Source organism: Rhipicephalus sanguineus, chromosome 3 (genome assembly GCF_013339695.2).
Source record: "Rhipicephalus sanguineus isolate Rsan-2018 chromosome 3, BIME_Rsan_1.4, whole genome shotgun sequence".
In the NCBI taxonomy this organism is placed as follows: Eukaryota; Metazoa; Arthropoda; class Arachnida; order Ixodida; family Ixodidae; genus Rhipicephalus; species Rhipicephalus sanguineus.
This window is the reverse complement of record NC_051178.1, coordinates 194,986,161-195,005,932: the sequence shown is the minus strand read 5'-3', so window position 1 is coordinate 195,005,932 and position 19,772 is coordinate 194,986,161. Positions and strand designations below refer to the sequence as shown.

The following is a 19,772-nucleotide window of genomic DNA, read 5'->3' as shown; positions in this document are numbered from 1 at the left end:
TCGATAGTTTCTAGGTCTTTCCGTCTAACGGATTTCAGTGAATTGTCAATGGCAATCAGCACGCCACCGCCTTTCTGTTTGGTTTCACTGAAATCTCGGTCACGGCGGAAGGTGGTGTAGGTCGGGGGAAAAAAGTCCGATGAGGGAATTTCAGTGCCGAGCCAGGTTTCAGAAATAGCGATAATAGGAAAAGAAGACGAAAGAACATTAGAGAAAAACCCGAGTGTCTTGGTACGCAGACCCCGAGCATTTTGGTAGAATATGTCTACGTTACACGGCACTTTCGATTACAGGCACTAGCTCAGAGGGATGAAGCATGTCATTGCGCAGCTCCCCACGAAATGGCTTGAAGAGGCATCCGAGGGGCCACATCGAAGGGTCATTCAGGCGTAATAATAATAATAATATAATAATATAATAATAATAATAATAATAATAATAATAATAATAATAATAATAATAATAATAATAATAATAATAATAATAATAATAATAATAATAACAATAATAATAATAATAATAATAACAACAAAAGGAGCAACTTTATTGATACATGAAGTTGTTCTCCTTCTTCCATTATTATTGTTATTATTATTATTGATCGTCGCAATTAGTGAAATTATCAACATCACCGTCATCAATCCCCATTCCGAAAACGCCCTCCCACAGTCCACTAGTAGTAACTTTCAGGGTACTTACTATTTGAACTTTCAGGGGGCGTTGTATTGACAGAGTAATAGCTGGGAACAAGGACTTCATGATGAGCGTTACGGGCAGTACGCCGGGTGCACGCAAGCTCCGAACGTACGGATCATGCAGTCCACTTTGAATCCATGTGCCATCTTTTGGTGTCCCCGTTGCCCATTTGGTGCTCTGGAGGCGTTGCCAAAGCATATTTGTTGGTACCATAATGTTACAAGTTACAACGTCTCATCAAAGTCATGACTGCCGCATGAGAGCGTCTCACGCAGCCGCCATCATGCGACGCTATGTTCAGTGCATTGCCGTACCGTTTCGTTGTGTTCAGCCTCTGAAATGTCATTCCGATTTATTCACCCAGGTGTACTTTGTGCTCTGCGTGATGTCGTACTTCGAAGACCTGCTCAAGAAGCCTAACACAAGTAAGGATCCACCACGCGCTTTACTATCGTTTGTTTTACTTAGTTGAATCGGTCTAATTTCCACGTTTACCCATGTCTTTCCAACAATGTTTCCTTATTCTTTCGTTCTTTTTCCGCAAGCCATGCGATAAGCTCCCGCGTGCATTTTGAAACATGTTGAGATAAGAGCTGCATGCAGTTGACAATGGGTCTGGATGGACCTTAGTACCTACACCTCATATCTGCGGCGCAGCCAGGAGTCCGACACCCCTATATGTATGAGTGCATGTGCGCGTTTATATATATATATATATATATATATATATATATATATATATATATATATATATATATATATATATATATATATATATATATATATACTTTTGACTGCAAAAGTATGGGCGAAGGGGCACTATCCTACCGGTTTTCCAGGTTTTCCATCAGGGGAAGCTGGCTATTCATGGACTTCGAGCTGAAATGTTTTCATCTGGAAGGTGCAATGATTCAGCTGGAACTCTATTTGTCTGGGAAGATATGGGGCTGACCTGGCGCGCCCACACTAATTATTAAGGGGGAGGAGGGGCTGCCTCTCCTGTGCGCACGCCAATGGGCGTGGCCCTATGCACAGATGATGTGGGTGGCATATATTTTAGAAATGCAGAGGGTATAAAGCATATCTCAGCGAATGTCTCTATCTCCGATTGCCAAGCTGGAGAGAAAGCTCAACTGAGCCGGCTTTCCTGGGGTAATCCTTGGTCCGCCCTGTCTTTGCCTAATTTAGTGTTCTGAAGAGAGATAAAGTCTGCGTTACTGTAGCTGCGTGTAACTTACAATGCCTCTGGATGTACCATAGCACCTGCACTTCGTATCTGGGGCATAGCCAAGGGTACCCCCCTGTATATATGTGCGTGTTTATAATATATATATATATATATATATATATATATATATATATATATATATATATATATATATATATATATATATATATATATATATATATATATATATATATATATAATTACGTATACAAACTGCAAAAGTAAGGGGCGGACGGTCACTATCCTACCGAAGTGCGTGCGCATTACCACTTTACCAGTCTAAACTGAAGGCGCCACCAGCCAGCCGCGTCAACTAACACGTCGCCTTTTCTTTTCGCGCAGACTTCTTCAAGAGTTCCAGATGGAACGCAGTGATGCGGGAATGGGGCCACAAGGAGGCCGCGGCCGGCGCAACCGTAAACACTGCCTTCGAGTCGGCCTGAGCTGTGCGGGCTGCTTGCACTGCGGGAATCTCAAGCGGCGGAGGGACGCAGGCTGCCACGCAATCTCGTCATATCGTTCAGCAACCTCGACCCTTCCAGATGGTCCAATGCGGGAGGTCGTACACGTGTATTATTTAAATAAAAAAAAGCGACTTTCGGGAATCGCCATATGGCCACGATTTCCTTCCATCAAGTAAAGCATTGCCTCGTGGAGGCTCAAGTCCAGGAGAAAATGGAAACGTACACCGAGCTGCCTCTCGTATACACGCCTCAATCAAGCGGTTTAACAAGGGGAAAGGTGGCAGTCCCTTTAGCTAACGGACGGTATGCAATATGAGGCTTCAACCAGGTCTAGTTAGTCCATCAAGTTCAGTAGTTTTTACAACGAAAGGTGTTACGAGATCATAACAGTCTATTTTGATGGCGTAGTTGTACGCCGCCGCCGGTGTCCGTAACTGCTATCTCGCACAACGTGAAAAAATTCGGCAGATCCCACGGCTTTGTGGGAATCGGTTTCATGCGAAGCAGGCAGCCAGTAGTTCGTGGCTTTGGTAGTTCTATGCTGCATTCTTTGGCTATGGTCCCTTACTTTGGCTTTCAGCCAAGCGTTACGAGGTGGATCGACGTGTTCTTGCAAGTGGGAGTTGTCTGCAAACCATGGACTTGCCAGGCACGCCGATTACGATGACGTTTAAATGGTACCTAGGGAGAAATCGGCGAGGGACCACTGCGAGGGACACGGGATTGCGGATCACGTGACCACGTTCGAGTGGGCGCGATCACCCCGCGACTCCCCGACAGGACAAACAATCCCCCGGCGGTGGGGGATATGGCGGAATTTCGGGCTCTTGTTTGGCCACATTGTTGCAATTGCTCCTGCCACGGCCTATTTATTCTAGTACACTATACCACGGCCGGTCAGGAGCGAGCGCGCGCCTCCAGACCGGCCGTGCTCCTGCAGAGAGCGGCAGTGGGTGTCCAGTCTGCAGCTGCATGGTCGTCTGCAGCTCGTCAAACGGGTGGTACAAGCCACCAGAGTGGTCTTCCCCTCCGTTAGCTTCGTCCGTGCGAGTGGGGGACATTTGTGGAGACTTCTCCTCGCGAGCTGGCGTCACTAGGCTCCGCCTTTATCCCCCGAGGATTTGTCCCCCGCCTGAATACCCCTTTGTGGTCTGACGTAGTATCAGCACTCACGTTAGATCCCAGACGTCTGTGTTATCCAAACGAAGTGCACGCTACGGTGCGATTATGTGAATATCATACGTAACTTTCGTTAGCGTATTCATACCTCCGGGGTCGAGCAACGCTCGAATATAGCTTGCTGAATCATATATAGGAATAAAATGAGCCAACACTGGAACCACGATTGACGTTAACCCGACAAGACGCCTGTACCAGCGCCTCCTCCGCTGCCTGTGCCATAGTACATATGTAGTGTTTATTGCTTTGTTATAAAATTAGATAGCCAGCACTACAACCACAATTGACGTAACACCGACATTATGCCTGCATAGGGTCTTTTTCCAAAGCAGTTTCTAGACCTGGCGTGGCTCTGTGGAATACCCGACTGCCACGCAGATTGCTTGGGTTCGATTCCTGCAGGGATCCTCATTTTTATTCTTTGCATTCGTCGGGTCAACGATGCCGATGTCAGTTTTCCTTAACGCTCTCGCATTTAAATGGCCACAATGTCTGTTCTCGCCGTTCCCGAGTAGATATAAACTGTCAATCACCTGTGGCGCATACCCGTGGTATACGGGTATGTGCCACATGTGTCTGGACGAAAGGGTTTGACGACGTCCGCGACATAATTTTCACGTTATTCATGTCATGACCAGACAGTCATATTCGTCAAACAGTCTTGCCCTCCGATGCCAATATTGGCCTACAGTAAGTTAAGGAGGCGATCACGAGAGCACCCCAGACGTAGGCGGCTAGAGAGCTAGATACGTAGATAGAAACGCTCAAAGTGCCTTGGTTCGCTAAGAAATGCTTACCATTTAAAATATATGAAAGATCAAGCGGGATTTAAACGGGGGCTGCGTACTTTGATCGGCCAAGCGCGATCGCGCGCGCCCTATTTTCACAGGGATTAGCAGAAGGCTCATACCTTTGGGTGTGCTGTGCGTTCACCGCTCAGTTCGCGTTAAAGATAGACCACAAAGGTCGCTTCAACGGCTGCGGCTGCGTTTCCTTACACCACAGTTCCGAGTTAAGTTACGCCAGATCGGATGCTAAAGGATATTGCATTAGCCTTTCCTTGTATAACGTGCCAATTTGCGACTATCGTAGTTTCGCCCTTGCGGCGAAGCAACGAGTGTTCCTACTGTCCTTGTGCGTAGTGTAGCAAGTACACACTTCAGCGCTGAAGAGAACTGGCTGTATTCTGATGAGGAACCACCCTCACTCCAAAGATGAGCCGTACGGAACACACAGGAAATACCCGAGAATGGTTTACTACTATCTCACCACAACAAAATAAAAGTACACTTGTGCACAAGTCATTCAATTACCAGGTTCAGACTTTTCGTTTATTTGCCATGGCACCTCGGTTTACAAGGGGCATTTCAATCACCCTTTAATTTGTGTGCCGATTGAAATATGTCCTATACAGTATAAAAAAATTTTTCAATTTCAAGTTACTCTTTGTAAACCTAAAGGTAGCCTGCAAGGAGCTTTAAAGGAGAAACACCTTTGCAAGGAAAACAAATTTTCGATTCCCACCAAAAAGAAATTTACAGGTAGTATTTGCTTCGCAGTTTATGTACAATGGTCCTCCTTGGAGACATTTGTTTTCCTTACAAAGGTGTACCACGACATCTAAAGAGCATCGAGACGCCGAAAAAAAAAATATATGCACTGCACACAGTCCAGAGACGCACAGGGCACACCAGCTCGACAGGAAGGTAACACATCAAAATAACAAGCACTCTGCTTTCTTTGCCCTATGTTGTAAGGCGCGAGACCTTCTGGAGGAGAAAAATAATTTAAGGCATAGAGCCAATGACAGATTAACTAGTTACTACCTGTCAGCTGCTGTTCACCCAACGGAGACAATAGGTGCTCGAAACAGGAATTTATCACACCTTGGTGAACTTGATCCTAGCGCTGAGTAAGCAAACATCTTGCATGCACCATGCGAGTGGTTACTGAGGATTCAATTTTAATAAGGCCTATAGGGGAGGAGTCCGTTGAGCTCATTCCGCAAGAAATCTCCACTGGCCAACAGTCTTGGCCTGGCAAAAAAAAATACATGCAGGCACTAAACGCACCCTTAACAAGTTGTCACCGGCTTTTGAAAAAAAAAGGGGGGGAAAAACGGCAGCCACTAGTAACAAGCATTTATCAGCACGCCATGCACAGAGTGCTTCAAGTTCACCAAGCTGTGCCCAAACAATGTACACACATGCACACAAACACACAACACCCCTGAAACACTAACAGGGGGGAGGAGGGCAACAGAGAGGTTGAAACCACAGCAGGTTACACTAGTCTCGTAGTGCACTGTATGTTGCACGCCCACCAGAGCCCGCTACACAAGGCCCAGGGGGCAGAGGAGGAATGCTACCAAAGAACAACACTAAGGACTGCCAGGCTCCACCTCCCCACAACACAATTGCACCCTGGTTTGACGATCCTTCAAGGCGAGAGAGAAACTTTTTTTTTTCTTTCTTCATACAGCGTATATCACAAGGCGGCGTTTCGATCCAGTTAAATATGGACGTTTTGGGAAGCTTTAAAAAACGCAGCAATCCACAAGAGACTGGTCTCGTACTTCCTGCAACTACACTGTTCTGCGCTTACGCTGTTCTGACTGGATGACGCTCTTTCCAGTGAAAATAAATGGGTAATTTGAGCAATTTCACACTCAGCACCTAGTACACACTGCGAGTTCACAAAAATGGCGCCTTGAGAACTTTGCTGGCTTTAAAAGAGAGAGAGAAAAGAAAAATAGCTCCAGATAATTTTTTAGCTATACTTTGACGATATGATGATCAGCATATTACTGGATGTCCTTTGTCGCAAATAGAACGCAGATTCTCGAAGACACCCATTACCTTGAAGAGAATGGCTCAGCCACACCAAAGACCCAATAGGGCTACCACTGATCTTAAAACAATGATCTCTACGACCGTACTTCTTGGAGGGCTCATGAAAAAATCTAGATGCAACAAGAAATGTACATGCGGCCAAACATCTCACTTGTGAAACCACACAGCTATTGCATATTGACGTAAGAGGCCTTAACACCCGAGGACAAAAGCAGGCAGTAAAAAATTCAGTGCCAAATATAATACTAGCTTTAAAGTGGCCATCAAAACTTTTCACAGTGCTCAAAATAACGAAGGAGCGATAATTTTTAATCGCCCAGATCACAACACACACAAAGAAAAAAAAATAATAAAGTCAAGGAAAAGCCTCTGGGTTTTTAGCAAGCTCAAAACAGAGCACTGCTGCAAAAGCAGCAATTGGGTTGAAGAATTGTACATTAGCTCAGCTCGTCTTGTAAATTATCTTGACGAAGGTCCTCCCGAATTGTGACACAACCATTGTGTGTGTCCTCACATGGCTTTACAATTTGTTAAGCATAATTGTGTACAAATCCTACATTATAAACACCTAATGTTTTGCTCAAGACATAAAAAAAAAACGAGGGGGAGGGGGTCAGTTCGAGCAAAACAGACTGATGTACAATCAAAAGTTGAGGCCAAGATTGCCTCCAATGCAATCGTGCCGTGAATTAAAACAAACCAGAAAGACGCAACTCTTCCTGGCTGCATTACTGCCACAAATGAGTGGTGCAATGCAGGACCATGGCAAATATAATAGTATTTACATGGAAAGATGCATGCCACAGCAGGCTGGCTGAAGGCATCCCTCAATCCTAGACGCTTTTTCCCTAGACTGTTTTGGGAGCTGCTCAGAAAACCCAGATGCTCACAGCACAACTGCCACTGGGAAACACAAAATGGATTGAAGCAACCACAGCTGGGTGCTTCGGAAAAAACTAGTAAACTGCACAGAAGCAAGCAGCCACAGCAGTTCCTCAGATTAAACTCCACTTGCTCACAGATTGGCACATCATGCTCGTCGGCTGTGTCCGGCAATTCTCACTGTTGTCACAGTGCCGCAGTGGCAGCGCTGCCTTTTCTTCTTCTGTTGGCCACAAATTTTGTGCTCTTCTGTCTTTTTTTTTTCTTCCTTCTTTTCCGTTTATCGTCAAGGAAACGTCGGCAAGCTTCCTGGAGAACTTAAGGCACCTGGATGAAAAACTGATCTTCAGCGATGCTGTTTTTCTTCTTCTGCAGCTCTTGCTATTGCGCTCAATTCGTCCAGAGGTCCCACTCTTTCTGGAGAAAGTGCTTTATCACTGCACAGCAGCCTTTGATCGCTTTGTTGAACGACGTATATCTCAGAAATTCGGCTTTAGCTAAACGATCGTTCACATTCTTCTTAGCAGGCCCGTTTTTTTCACACAACTTTGCCAGAGTTTCTCCAAAGTGTGGATGGGCGACAATTACACACGTATATAATTACACACTAGTAGCTTCTCTCTCCTCCCATCTGGAAGATACTGAGGTATTACACCTGACATGAAACCACGATCCTTAAAAGCAATAAAAAGCAAAATCTGCACACAAAAACAAGTGTCAAAATACTTCTGTCTTCAAGCACTACACTACGTGCACGACCTACTTTTCTGACAGTCCTTTTTTTTTTTCCTACTTTTGCTCATGTTTGCCAAGATCCAGCTTGCATGAAGCAAAGAGGTTGGGTACATAACACAGCACCTATGCAGAGGACAGGACGCCTGGCGCAACCACACATGCTCATTAAGAACACGCAAAGACAGGAAAAAAAAAAAAACTGAAGCAAAGCAAGCAATTCCTCAGTGCTTGGTCCATTTCTCTCCAAGATAGCACCAGGCATGGTTGACAAAGGTGGAAAAGCAAGAAAAAAAAAGAGAGAGAAACAGAAGGCAGCAAACCCATTTGAAGAAATACAGCAAGAACAACCATGGACAAGGGGAGAGATGAAGAAAGAGAAGGGCAATGTGAACTGCTACGAACACCTCTCTACAGTCTAGCTTGACAAGAGGTGTCTTCACAAGGGGGAACTGACAATGACCGAGACCGGTGGCAAAAAGTTGTATGGTGAGGGCAAAGTGCCTGCGGTGACGGTCGGTGACGGCTACCGCGAGAGGAGAGTCGAACATGCAGAAGCACTAAGCAGGGGGGTGCGCCACTGCCGTCTCGCGCCACCTCCAACGCAGAAGACGGCCATTCCGAGGCGACGTGGCCCTTCGCCTTCTTGCTCACTCTCCCGCACACCAGTTGCAAGCACTGCCACTCGTCTGTTGTTGCCAGCCACGCTTGCCAGAGCTGCGGCATCTCCCCTCCCCTCCTGTCCTGGTGGCAGCTGCAGCAGCTCTCCCCGCCCTACCCGTGGTGGTCACGGGAGGCTCCGAGCATGGCCATCAGAACTTGAAGCCATCCGCAGGGATGGAAGCGTTGGGATCGAACTGGTAACCCTGGTCGGAGGCCTGCGGCACCACGTGCGGGTCCTCATCCACCTGCAACGAGAGGACACAATATGCCATACTTTCAAATTCCATCATCTTTCTAGGTTTTCCACAAATGGTTTCATGAAAATCTGCTAACATGGAGCAGACATTTTGAAAAGCGGACTTGTCTTCTTCAAGGCTGCAACTGCTTTCCTTAGCGGATGTGTGTATAAGCAGTTGCAGCCTTGGAGAAGACAAGTCCGCTTGTCAAAACATCGACTCCAGCGACACCCCATGTTCGCATATTTTCCATCTCTTCAAGCTTCCATCTTCCCCAGAACTTCTGCTATACTTCATAGTAGTACTTTCACATGCAGATGTAGTACTACTTTCTACGAGAACAAACAATTCAAAACCTTGCGAAGTTAATATGCCAGACCCTAATTTCGAACTATTAATACTAATAACTGTTGGGGTTTTACATCCCAAAACCATGATATGATTATGAGGGACACTTGTCTTTTGCATTGAATTCTCACTAACTCGGACGTACTTGGCCGCACACCGTGCATATTTTGTGCGTATAACACGCACAAAATATACAAAGAATTTAGCGCTTAACTTGGGGTGCGGGTTATATGTGAATTTCGGTACGCAAGTTGGCTTCACGGCAATGCAAAGAAGGTGGCTTTGCATCAATACGTGAGTTATACACAAGCACATGTGATACGCAGTCTACCCTTGAAGTGTGCCGAGCACGTAGCATCACGAAGGAGTGTGCCAAAGTTCGCTAGAGGCTAACTGAAAACGAAGTGCTGAAACGCTTTGTGCCGCTTTATGACTCGATTGCCTTTAATCTTTCTTCCAATGTGTTAGCTGCGTACTTGAGCGTATTAGCTATCGATCGCGACGATAGCGACCGCAGTTTTCGGCGCAGCGGTTGCGGCAAACGGTAGTCCCGTTTTCAATGTGTGTGCGCTGGCCGTGCGTGTGCCTTCAGAACAGCGTCGTTGCTACCTGTGATCGTGTCTACCACGGTTTTGACCACAGCATTGCTTTGAGTCGGTGCGCATACGTTGGATGCACGCATACTTTTGTGGTCGCCCATGATCGCGTCGACTTGACTGCATTGTGTTTGCAGCAGTTGCGGCAAAATGTACCGTATATTGTCGATTATAAGTCTATGTGTTTTTTCATAAAATGACCTTCCAAAGTTCGGGGGTCTACCTATAATCAGAGTCGACCTATACGCGGAATCGTAAAGTCGACTTGTCTGTGGGGTCCAGCGAAAGGTCGTCGTCCTCGGATGTCCTGCTATTCGACGCATCTATAACATCAGCCGCAGAGGCAGCGGAGTAGCGGCAACAGCTATCTCCCAAAGCATGCGCGCCGCTTCCGGAGCCGAACATTTTTGAAATCTGCCACGACGATCGCGAAACTACAGTAAAAGCTCATTAATTTGGATTTCTAGGAACCGGAAAAAATGTCCGAATTAACCGAATGTCCGAATTATCGAATGGTCGAAATCAACACAATAAATGCAAGAGTTTTTTTTAACATACCTTTACTTTACAAGGTAATCGCGGATGCGTCTCTGTTTTCGAGCATAAATTCGCGCGTACACAATTTTTCTGAGCCCTTCAAGGTGCTCAGCAGCTCGCATGCTGTCTGCAGTGCCAAAACGAAATTCTTCAAGGACGACTACGGCCACCGAGACTTCCTTCACAGTGCGAGGGGGCCCGTGTGGCTCATGGTGTGGCTGCTCCTCTTCAGGCTCTTCGTTCTCGGATTCGTTGCCATGCATCACTTCCTTGACGACGTGCTCATCAGTCAGACAGCCGGCAGTGGCAACGCCATCAATGCCGATATAATCGTCGAGTGTCACTGCATCAGGCATAACACTTCCGAAATCCTGCCCGCCGTCGGCACCGTCGTTCGGTGACACTTCGGCCATTGCGGCATCGCTGGAGTCAGGTACAGTCGACTCTCGTTAATACGAAGTTCACGGGGACCGCGAAAAACTTCGAATTAAGCGGAATTCCAATTAACCACAATGAACGAAAAATACATTTATTTCAAAGCAGTTTATGAGAAAAAATCTGTGATTGCCGTTTGCTTCTGTTTGCTGAATCTTGCAGCAGAAAGCAAGACCTGCAGGCTGTATATGTGCCTGAGTGCTTCCTCGGCGTTGCTCTCAGCAGAGAAAAACCACTGCGCGAGGGCAAGGCCTGCGGCTACATCAGCAGCCCGCGGTAGTGGCTCACTTGCGGCGTCGTCGTCGTCAACCTCAGTTTCGTGACTAGGCTCGCTGGGCAGAACCATCTCCACGACCTCAGCGTCCGACAGTGCACCGCACGTTTCTACCGAACTGTCAGTGGCAACGTACTCCTCGAAAGGGACGTCGCCGAGAGCTGGCAGGAGACCGTCGACGTCAAGCTCACTTGTGTCTTCTTCCCCCACTGTACAAGACGTGTCATCATCTGCACCACTTGGAATGAAGCCGCACGCCCTAAAGCAGTTCGCAATGGTTTCATCCTTTACGCGACCCCACGCTCGCGCCAGCATATGGATAGCACTGAGAAGGCTCACCTCATACTGACATGCATTGTCCATACACAACAGCATCCGCTCAAGAAGATGCTTCCTGTACAGTACTTTCACGTTTTTGATGATCCCCTGGTCCAGTGGTTGTAACACCGATGGTGTTCGCTGGCAGGTAGGCGACACGTATTGCACTCAAGGGCGGCACATTCATGTGTGCACTGCATTGGTCCACAAGGAGCAATACATTGCGTTTAGATAACGCGAACTTGCGATCCAATTTTGTCAGTCAATCCTTGAATAGGTCTGCGGTCATCCACGCTTTCCTGTTAGACGCGTAGTCGACAGGCAGCGTTTTCACGCCCTTGAAACATCTAGGCTTAGCAGCTTTGCCTATCACGAGCAGGCGACATCGTTCAGTGCCCGTCATGTTCGCCGCCATCAGCACCGACACTCTTTCTTTGCTACGCTTCCCTCCAGCACAGTCATCGTCCTTAAAGGTCAGCGTCTTCTCGGACAACATTCTGTAAAAAAGTGCTGTCTCGTCGGCATTGAAGATATCTTCCGGCCGATATTCTCCCAAGTATTTGCGAAGCTGATTTTCCCTCCACGTAGCACATGTTGCAGCGTTGACGGCAGCCCTTTCCCCGTTCACGCTTTTAAACACCATGTCGTGGCGTTGCTTGAACCGTGTGAGCCACCCATCGGACGAAGCAAAGTTCTCGATGCCTAGCATAATCGCAAGCGATGACGCTTTCGCTGCAACGATATCGCCGCTGAGAGGAAGTCTGTTGCTTCGAGCCTCCCGAATCCAGATGAGCAGCGCTTGCTGTAACTCCGGGTGGGCGCCGGTGCGCATTCTCTTGCGAGACATCTTGAACTGGTCATTTTCGAATGCGTCCAGTACCGAGCGCTTGTTCTTCAGGATGTTAGACAGGGTATCAGGCTTGATGCCGTATTTCCGCGCAATATCTTGCTTGGCGGTGCCTCCTTGTTCAACTTCTTTCAAAATTTTGACTTTCGTCGCCAAGTCAGGCGTCCGATAAGGCCCGCGAGTTGCCATAGTAAATGCACGTGGAGCTTCGTCGCACGTGGAAACGCGGAGTCCGCACACGACCGTAACGAGATCAACAATGAGGCCCGGAACCGGAACCGCCGGAGCAGCCGCTTCGTGATCTGGGGCGCTGCATGCAACTGCGATGCCATCAGCTGACGCTTTGAGCTGCGGCGCTGTGGTCAACTGCGATGCCCTTGGGTGCCGGTCGCACACGCATTGTTGTTTAGCACTTCAAAAATAGGAAATTTAACAAACATTACGATTTCCTCCGGGAATTCGATTGAAAATAAATTCGAATTAACCGAAATTTCAGACCTCTAGCTTCCATTAACCGAGAATTTCTTCCTGTTGAACTGCATGCAAAACTGACGGGACCCCCACTCCACTTCCAATTAACCGATAATTCCAATTAAGCGACTTCGAATTATCGGGAGTCGACTGTACAACAAAGCCAGTGCCTGAAACAGTTGGCAATGGCGTGCACAGGCGTGCTCTGCCACACATACGCGAAGAATGCTCACTGCGCTCAGGAGACTCACGTCGTATTGTTTGCCGACGTCATTTTACAGGAGCTACTTCTTGTCGGGATAGCCCATTTTTCAGGGCACGCAAAATTTATACTTTGGTGGTGAAGTCCTTGACCTCGTACTTGGGCCGCTTCGCCGGCGTTGCCATCGGTGGAGAGTGCGTTCACACGAGAAGACAGCACAAAAGCACCAGCAACGATCAAACTAAAGGAGCCGTACTGAATCGTTCCTCGATAAAACGGCGCAACGATGCAGCACTCCAACGGGAACAAAGCAACAAAAATGACACCGCGCCATACCCACACGCTATCACACGCGAAGAAAAGGCATTCAACCAGTCTCAAGTCAAGCCAAGCCGATAATTTATGTCCATGGCGATGCAGCGTTTGAGCTTCACATTTGTTCCGAATGGTTCTTTTTTCGTTTTCGAGCCTCGCCAGCGGCCCGAAAGTCACCGAATTATCCAATTTGCGGTCAAATCTGTCCGAAATAACGAGTGCCCGGTCTCATAGAGTGATGCATATATTTACAGGGACCAGATGACATGTCCGAATTAACCAATTTTCCGAATTAACGAGAGTCGAATTAACGGGCTTTTACTGTATAGCGAAACCATGTGAGGCGAAACTACAGAGCGCGTTTAAAAATCCCTGCTGCACGACATTTATGTGAACTGCTTGGGAAACACGGTCTCGAAAGCAGCATTTCAAACCTTTGATAGAGGGCGAACAATGCTCTATGAATAAAGAGAAATTTATCTTGCGATGCGCCCTGCAGTTTTGTTTTCATACAATAGAAACGATTCGTTGACAAACCATCAGTGTTCCACAGAAAAGGTGGCAGCGCCGTGTGAACAGGCAACACTCCTCGGGGAACTAAACCACATGACCAGTCACATGCGCCCACAAGCGTCTTCGCATCTTTTTGCACTACCGCCCGTTCGCTATTTCTGCATTTCGCTTCGTTTGCGAGCAATGGTGTGCGCAATTTGCGACGCTGCCAAACGGACGCCAAGATGCCACCACTACGCCGGCAACAGTGCAGCGCTGCTTTCATGAGGCAAGCGATCCTCTACGCAGAGTCGGAAAGCAACGTTGAAGCAGGGCGCAAGTTTCATGTGTCGGAAAAGTGCGTGAGGGAATGGAGAAAACAAAGGACCAAGATCTTCGCGTACGCTGCTACACGCAGTTCCTTTCGCGGACCAAAGTCTGGATGATACCCTGCCGTTGAGGAGGCCGTTTGAGATTGGGTTCACAACCAGAGAAGCAAGAGCCTGAGTGTTTGCTACGATGATATTGAAGCAAAAGCACGTACTGTCAACGATGCCTGGTATGGACTGCTAACCGACACGGTCCGCGCGGCGTTTTCCACGTGCGGCATCTCAGCATCACTGGCACCCATTCCTACGGCGAGCAGCAGCAGTGGCTCACACGATGGCAATGACCGTGACTGCGTCCTTCTCTCAAGTGACGATGAGTCGTAAGCAATGTTTCACGGGCAAATAAATGTTTCTTTGCATCACTCCCTCTTCTGAAAAACTTAATGGTGAGCTATGGCAACAGCATGAGGCTGTGTTCAGAGTAAACTTTTTTTTCCCCTAGAAGGGGTTGCAAGTTGGGGGGTCGACTTATAATCGGAATCAACTTATAATCGTCAATATATGGTAGTTACGATCGGACTAGGTGCGCGCTGGCCACGCATTTGCCTTCAAAACGCCGTGGATGTCATTCACGATCGCAGGGCTTGTGAAGACGAACAGTAGTTTTGTTTTGAGTGCTACGTCAAATACATGGCGGGAGTTATTGAAGAACGATTCTTCCGCGGCCCGCACACGCATCAAACCAACCGGCAGCATCATGGCGGATGGACGATCTGTTGCCGAGCATGTCAATGGCAAAAAATTTACCAGGATGTGCGTGTGGTGGCAGAAAGCATGTCTCCGATGAAGACACGGGTCTTGCAATGCGGCCGCACAGCTCTGGCAACACGAAATGGTCGAGTTTCTAGCGGAATTTCGTGGCAATCCTAGGCAAGCTCCTTTTCCTTATGTGCTGGCACCCCCAAAAACTTCGTTCAAGCGGAAATACTCAGAAAAAGTATTCGTTGTGATGAGACATTTTCCGCATTGTTTTCTGTGAGCGCCTGACGGGGAATCGAAAATTATTCGTTGTGGCGGAAATTTCGTTGTAGCGGTATTCGTTATAGCGGGATTCGACTGTAATGAGCGGAATGTTATTTTTTATTATAAGCACTTTGAGTACAAGTGATTAATTGTACTGGGACTCTTGACATCATCGAGCTCATTCCAAAATGTCCCACTGGTGGCACATTTGCGTCTGTTTACCTTAAGGGGGGACGTGGCTTTCGGTACCAACTTCCTTATTTCTTCATGGATTTTGATGAAAATTGGCACACTTATTTGAAATGTTTTTTTAATGCTACTGCAGAAATTTCATGAATATATCTTTACAACTTTTTGATGTACAATATATTTCACCTTCTGCTCTTGTTCCGAGTCTCACTCGCTTAAAAAATGTGATAGGAAACTCATTCAAAGTGCTATGCATTCTAAGATGTCTAATTGCGGGCGTGACATTTCTAGATTTTTTTTATTTGCAACAAAATTTTTTTTTAGTTTTCATTTTTCATGAGGTGACTGTGCAACAAGTATCGAGGCTTTGTGCAACTCATCAAATAGCTAATTATCAAAAGGCCATACTGAAAAAGCAAGAATGTCACGCCCTGAACTGTGCTTCAAGGAATACAGAACAAAAAACGGAACTGAAATAGACCCAGCGGTCATTGAGAAATCAGCGGAACAGGCAAAGCAGGAAGCAAGAAAAGTCGTTTTGAGAAAACGGCTTTTAAAGTTTTACCAACGATATTACTTCATCAAAAGGCACTGGGGTCGTAATCTTTCGAGTCCTTCGTAATGTGCAGTTTCTTGAGTGCCCTGCCTTTAGTTTGAGGTGCCTTGCTTCTCTAAAACACAAGAAGATTGTGATCTTTGGTGTGTTTTATAACATTGGACCTCCTGCACAAGTGGCCTTTCATCTGTTGTGCCTTTGTTTTCTTTCTTTTTTCCTAATATCCTTTTCTGATATACAAAGAACATGTAGCATGGATTTTAAACGAAGCTATGAAGTGGTGTAATAAACATGACAAAAAACAAGATATTGTAATGCAATTAGGCCATGTACTATGATGATTTGCCAGCTTTCTTGTAGTCATGCTATCGCTAACATAATTAACAGTCTTGATTGCAATTGATCATTGAATCATTTTTTAGGATACTAAGAGTGGCTCTCATTATGACAACCTATCCCTTCCTCCTAAATAACAGGCAGTTATGGCCAAGACATTGGAGGAATAGGAATTCCTTAGCAGTTTATTCAAGACGCGAATTGGAAAGATATGAATTCATCTCCCTGTTTCACTCAAGCTAATTTATAAACCTCGCCTGCGATGCGCTTCATCATTCACCCGGTGGCGGACACGGTTTTCTGCGAGGCTTTTATTTTTTCAGATGATTCATGAGCGCTTACGGCGATACCAAGCACGGCCCCAAGCGCGCCTAAATTGCACCACCAGTGCTTTATTTCACCTCAAAGTGCTCGGTCGCATAGTCCAGGAAGTCGGCACGCGATGTGCTAGGTGCACATCGCGTGCACCCAGCATGCGATGCCTAGGTGCGGCGACGAAAAATAGGCGCGCAACGTGTTTGGCCTCGCATTTCAGGACGCCGACGCGTGCCCGCTGCGCGACGAGCTTGGCCGTGGGGTCCGCTGCCGATGCGTAAAACGACCATCCGCTGTACCGAGCAGCCGGCGGGCGAAGCGCTTCGTTGCTTGCGAAGAAGCACACTGCCGCGAGTCCGCTAACGCGTTGTTCTTGCCCGCAAAGTTCGAGGTTCGTCTCGCGTGCCGGCGCCGTAAGCGGAGTTAGGCCTAGTGACGACTCCGAGCAGTAGACGCGCTGGCCGCGGAGCCCGATGTTTCAAAGTACGTAACGCGTGGTCGCGAGTACAAAGAGTCGTCCTGCGATCATCTTCGTCATGACGTCCGAAGTGCGCATAAGCAGAACCTCCAACCACAGATCCGACGAGTTAACGCTAGAGTCGGTCCGAGACGCGCGTTTGCGATGTTCGCTACGAGTGCGGCGTGCCATCGTAATCCCACTGAGCTTCAGCTAGCAGCTCCAAACTAAAACGTAGTTCTATTCAAAGTGATCGTCGAGCCGTGAACACAGAGCGAGTGTGAATACACCACGAAGTAGCGCGACTTTCGACAGCCGTGACCTGCAGACGCACGAACTGCAGACGACGATCTCCCGGAGCGAGCATCGGACCAATGGCGAGGCGCGCTGGGGCAACATGGCGGACGCGGCCAATCGGAGGGCTCGAAACGACCTTCGAACATTTACTTTTTGTGCGCTGGTTTTCGAAGGGAGGAGCCAGCTGCGGCGGGGAATTTGAAGACGGAGAAATACGCTTATCAATGAGCCCAATATATCGGCGCCCGGTGGCGTCGTTGCGTAGCTATGATTTTTTGAAAATCAGTGTTTTTTTGCGATTTCCCCAATAATTTTCGCCACCTCGGCAGGCGCAACAATTTTTTATAGCACTTCTACGCGGTTTTCGGTGAAGATATTTTGGAATCGGATATAAGAAGGGCTACAGAAACTGAAAATGTGATTTTCAAAAAATCAATTTTTTTGCCATTTTTCGCGATATGAAAGCCACGTCCCCCCTTAATTTCTCGATTAGTAGAGCACTGCTGTTGATAATATTGACGTTTTAGAGGTTCTCAAACATTGACCTTTCACTCTGACATAAACTGTTATTTGCCTTTAATGTCCCTTGAATTGCACGTTTCACAACATTGCAGCCACCTAACGAAGCCGATACTCACAAAGGCAGAAAAATGCTATCTGCAAATCATGTTGGTTCTGTTAAAAAAATTCGCTTCTGATGTACCACAAGCCTCACCATAGATGCTGTAGGCACCAAATTACTCATTTCTGAGCAACTGGGATGAAAGTTTACGTTTTCTCCCTAAATATTGTAGAACTAGATAACACTGAAAACCCAATGTTGTGTGAATTTTCAAGGTTACCTAGGTTATCTAGAAATGTTAGACAGCGTGTTAGCAAGAGTAGAACAGATAAGTAACAAGACGGCACAAAACTGAAATGGACATTTTGAAAAACATGAAAGAACTGACAAATTTTTAAAAATAATAACTCGGTACTACAATACTCTTACAGAACACTAACGATCTAATATCAAGAAAATGAGAAAAAAAAAAAGTTGGCTCACATCATCTGAGAAGTACTGGTCGATGATCTCGTAGGCCAGCTTGTATATCTCCTCATTCTCATGGTTCTGGAGGGCCTCAATCTTGTCGAGGCCACCACATTCCTCAATGCTGCTTGCCACGGCATAGAACTGGGTGCCAGCGATCTTGAGGATGTTGTTTAGGCCGTCTAGCACGACCTGCACCACCTGGGGATCTCGAACAGTCAGCAGGTTGCACAGGGGTGCCACAACTCCCTGCTCTACTAAGTAGGACACCTGGACCTTGGTGCCACTAATGGTCAAGTTGGAGATGGCCCAAGCTGCTTCCTTCTGCGTCTGGAACTCTCCCTGAGCAGAACAACAGGTAAGAAGCTTAGAATCAGTCTTAAATCCATAAGGTATGTGATTTCGCTGCAAGAAATATTAGAAAGGAGGACTTGTTGTTGGGCTAGTTGGTGTTTGCTGATAGTCATAGTGTAGTGCGCACACACAAATACCAACACGGAGGCATAACACAGGTGTTCTGTTACGCTTGTGTTGCATGTCTCCGTGTCTTTGTATTTGTGTCTTCGAACTACAATATGACGTTCACTGGAACCATTACTGTTCATTACTGGAACTTACATGTAGGTTAGGATGATGTCAGATTTTAAACTACAGTAGACTCTCGTTAAATGGAACCTGAAGGGACCAGGAAAATGTGTTCCGTTTAAGAGGAGTTCCGTTTACTGAGAAAGGAGCAGGGGTGCAGAGTCCAAGTACGAGACCAATCATATTAGGAGTAGTTGTTCTGTTTAAGCAGCAGTTCCGTTTAAGAGATTTCTATTTACTGAGAGTCTACTGTACTTTAACATTTAAGCTGTCATGCACAGTAAGAGAGCTTACCAAGCTCAGCCCTTGAATCTTTTAGAATGCAATGTGGTGACTATTTGTCCATTAGAAAAAAGAAAAAGGAAGAAAAAAAAAGCCTCATTAGACACTGTTTACAATTTATGTAACAGTGATCCAACTCAGGAACTGGAAGATGGTGTAACCGTGTGCCACACAGAAGGCCTGAATTACCGAAAGTGAGTTTACTCTGCTATACGAATTATCTGTATACAATGACGGCTCTGCGCAAGTGTGAAGCTCAGTAAATGCTGATAAGATATTTTATTTAGCATTAAAGTCCATTTTCCCATGGCGAACCTACAGACGTCAACACTAGCGTGACGTCAGGCTACAGTGTCAATACTGGTGACACCATGCACCAGTATGGCTACCGTAAAAACCGGATTATAGGTCAAATTTTTTTTTTTCAAAAAAGAGCCCTAAAAAGCCGAGCCGTCTTATATACCGGTCATTGGCAGAAAAACTTTGCAAGTCTGGCCACTATGGGCAACTGAAGTCAACTGCCTCCATCGCCATCAGAATCATCGGCATCGCTTTTACTACCAGCCTTGTGCCGTGGGCGACCTCATTTTGCGCTTTTTAAGGGGG

The 19,772-nt window shown here is 46.7% G+C and overlaps 2 protein-coding genes across 3 annotated transcripts in view; one reads left to right on the top strand and one right to left on the bottom strand.

Annotated features, from left to right (window-relative positions):
- Positions 1-2,515, top strand: part of LOC119387975 (uncharacterized) — a 33,244-nt gene extending 30,729 nt beyond the window's left edge. For both annotated transcript variants that reach the window (XM_037655569.2, XM_037655570.2), the window contains exons 6-7: positions 1,061-1,121; positions 2,267-2,515. In XM_037655569.2, the coding sequence (XP_037511497.1) occupies positions 1,061-1,121; positions 2,267-2,367 (162 nt within the window). In that variant the 3' untranslated portion in view covers positions 2,368-2,515. The remainder of the gene's footprint in view (positions 1-1,060; positions 1,122-2,266) is intronic.
- A 2,356-nt stretch (positions 2,516-4,871) lies between these two features.
- Positions 4,872-19,772, bottom strand: part of LOC119387974 (importin subunit alpha-4) — a 47,609-nt gene continuing 32,708 nt past the window's right edge. The window contains exons 10-11 of the mRNA XM_037655568.2: positions 18,315-18,641; positions 4,872-8,941 (exon numbers count right to left, since the gene is read on the bottom strand). Of these exons, the coding sequence (XP_037511496.1) occupies positions 8,846-8,941; positions 18,315-18,641 (423 nt within the window). The 3' untranslated portion in view covers positions 4,872-8,845. The remainder of the gene's footprint in view (positions 8,942-18,314; positions 18,642-19,772) is intronic.